The sequence below is a fragment of the Pelodiscus sinensis genome, chromosome 30, assembly GCF_049634645.1.
Source record: "Pelodiscus sinensis isolate JC-2024 chromosome 30, ASM4963464v1, whole genome shotgun sequence".
Classification (NCBI taxonomy): Eukaryota; Metazoa; Chordata; order Testudines; family Trionychidae; genus Pelodiscus; species Pelodiscus sinensis.
Genome location: NC_134740.1, coordinates 12,247,793 through 12,249,839, shown reverse-complemented (window position 1 = coordinate 12,249,839; position 2,047 = coordinate 12,247,793). Strand labels below are relative to the sequence as shown.

The 2,047-nt window shown below is 47.3% G+C and overlaps 1 protein-coding gene across 1 annotated transcript; it reads right to left on the bottom strand.

The window, feature by feature from the left end:
- Nucleotides 1-852: 852 nt before the first annotated feature.
- Nucleotides 853-1,788, bottom strand: LOC102448530 (olfactory receptor 5BS1-like). Its single transcript, XM_006135648.2, has one exon. The coding sequence runs from the start codon at nt 1,786-1,788 to the stop codon at nt 853-855; it is 936 nt and encodes a 311-aa protein (XP_006135710.2).
- Between the last annotated feature and the right edge of the window lie 259 nt (nt 1,789-2,047).

Sequence of the window (2,047 nt, the reverse complement as noted above, 5' to 3'; positions counted from 1 at the left end):
ACACCACGTGTGGCAAAGTCCTTGCCCAGGCCCCTTGTCCTGGGGTCACAAATCACCAGGAGACCCTCTCTTGTGCAGTCACCCATGTCTTTTTATTGCTTGTGGAGCATCCTACCACCTTCTATTAACAGAGCTTGGTTTTCCCACCAGCTAACTCAGCTACCTCTCCTTCTGGCTGCGGCGTACACACTCAGCCGCTCTCTGGCTCCTCTCCCTTCACTTCCCCTCTGGCTGCCTTATCTACCCCTCTAGCTAACAAGGCCCACAGCCACTTCCATTAGCCCGTCAGGCCTGGGCTTGCTAAGCTGGCTGCATTTGGCCTTTTCAGCCAGCATGGAGTGGCAGAACTCTGGCTTAGCCAGCCATCTGTCAGAGGAGTTATTGGCATTAGCCACTGTGGGCAGACAGGACACTGGGCTAGATGGACCTTTGATCTAATCCAGTCTGGCTGTTCTTATGTATTTATGTCACCCTCCCACATGGAATTACAGCCATTAACCTGGCTCTCAGTGGCGCATTAACTTACTACTGGCAGCTCTCCCCAAGTTATTTCAGAAAACCGTGATCTCGATCATAGACATCATTTTAAAAAATCTAAAGTACTTCTAATGATAACTGCATGAGTGCCCATTCCCAGTTCATTATATGAGCTCAACTATGGAAAGAAGAAGTTACTCACCTTCATGCAGTAACGATAGTTCTTCGAGTTGGGTCGCTACGGGTGCTCCACTCATGGTGTCGGGCTAATCCTGGAGCTGCGGCACTGGGATGAGCTCAACACCATGAGTGGTGCATCCACAGGGACCACTTGAAAAAGAACTCTAAATTCTTCTGTGCCTCTTTATTGGCTAGCTAGTGAACATTAATACTATGACTTGAGTATATTTTCCGTAAAGCCATTTTCATGTCTTTATTTTTCAGGCTGTAGATGATGGGGTTTAAAAAGGGAGTTAAGATGCTGTACTGGACGGAGAAGAGTTTATTTAGAACCACAGAGGATGCCGCGCTGGGTTTCATATACTGGCCGAGAGCCGTCAGGTACAACAAACCCACCACGGTGAGGTGGGAGCTGCAGGTGGAGAAGGCTTTCTGCCTGCCTTCTGCGGAGCGTATCCTCAGGATGGTGGAGATAATACAAATGTAGGAGACCAAAATGGGGACAAAGGAGCTCAAGGCAAATATCACCACGGACGTGAGAAGAACCAGCTCGTTGGTGACGGTCTCGGTGCAGGAGAGCGCTAGCAGTGAAGGGAGCTCGCAGCTGAAATGATTGACTTCATTCGGGCCACAAAAATGTACATTTAATAGAAAAAGAGTGTTGACGAGTCCCAACAAAAAACTCATTGTCCATGCACTGGCCACCAATTGACTGCAGACCCGCCGGTTCATAATGTTCATGTAGTGCAGTGGGTCACATATGGCAGCGAGCCGGTCATAGGCCATCGCTGAAAGCATGAATCCTTCAGTACACCCCGACAGGATAATAAGAAAAATCTGTGCAAAGCAGCCGTGGAAAGAAATTGTTTGCCGCCTTGATAGGAAGTTCTCCAGCATCTTGGGCAGGATGACAGAAGAATAGAAGACATCCAGGAAGGATAGATAGAAGAGGAAGAAATACATGGGTGTGTTAAGTTGAGAATTGGTCCTTATGGCCACCATGATCATCATATTCCCCACTAGAGTAAATAAGTAAATTACCAAAAATAACAGGAAGAGGAAAATCTTGAGCTGTGGGTCATTGGATAGTCCCAAGAGAATAAACTCGGTCACGTTGTTTTGATGTTCCATTGGCTGAACTCGATCACATTGTTTTGATGTTCCATTGGCAGAATTCGGTCACATTGTTTGGGTGTTCCATGGGCTGTCGCACATGAAGGGTTGAGCTGTGAGAAGGGGAGAAGTAAAATGAAATTGACCAACATCCTCAGAGAGGTGGGACAGCTACAGAATGGGACAACATGCATATCATAAGAACATAAGAACCTAAGAACGGCCACACTGGGTCAGACCAAAGGTCCATCTAGTCCACTATCTTGTCTGCCAAAAG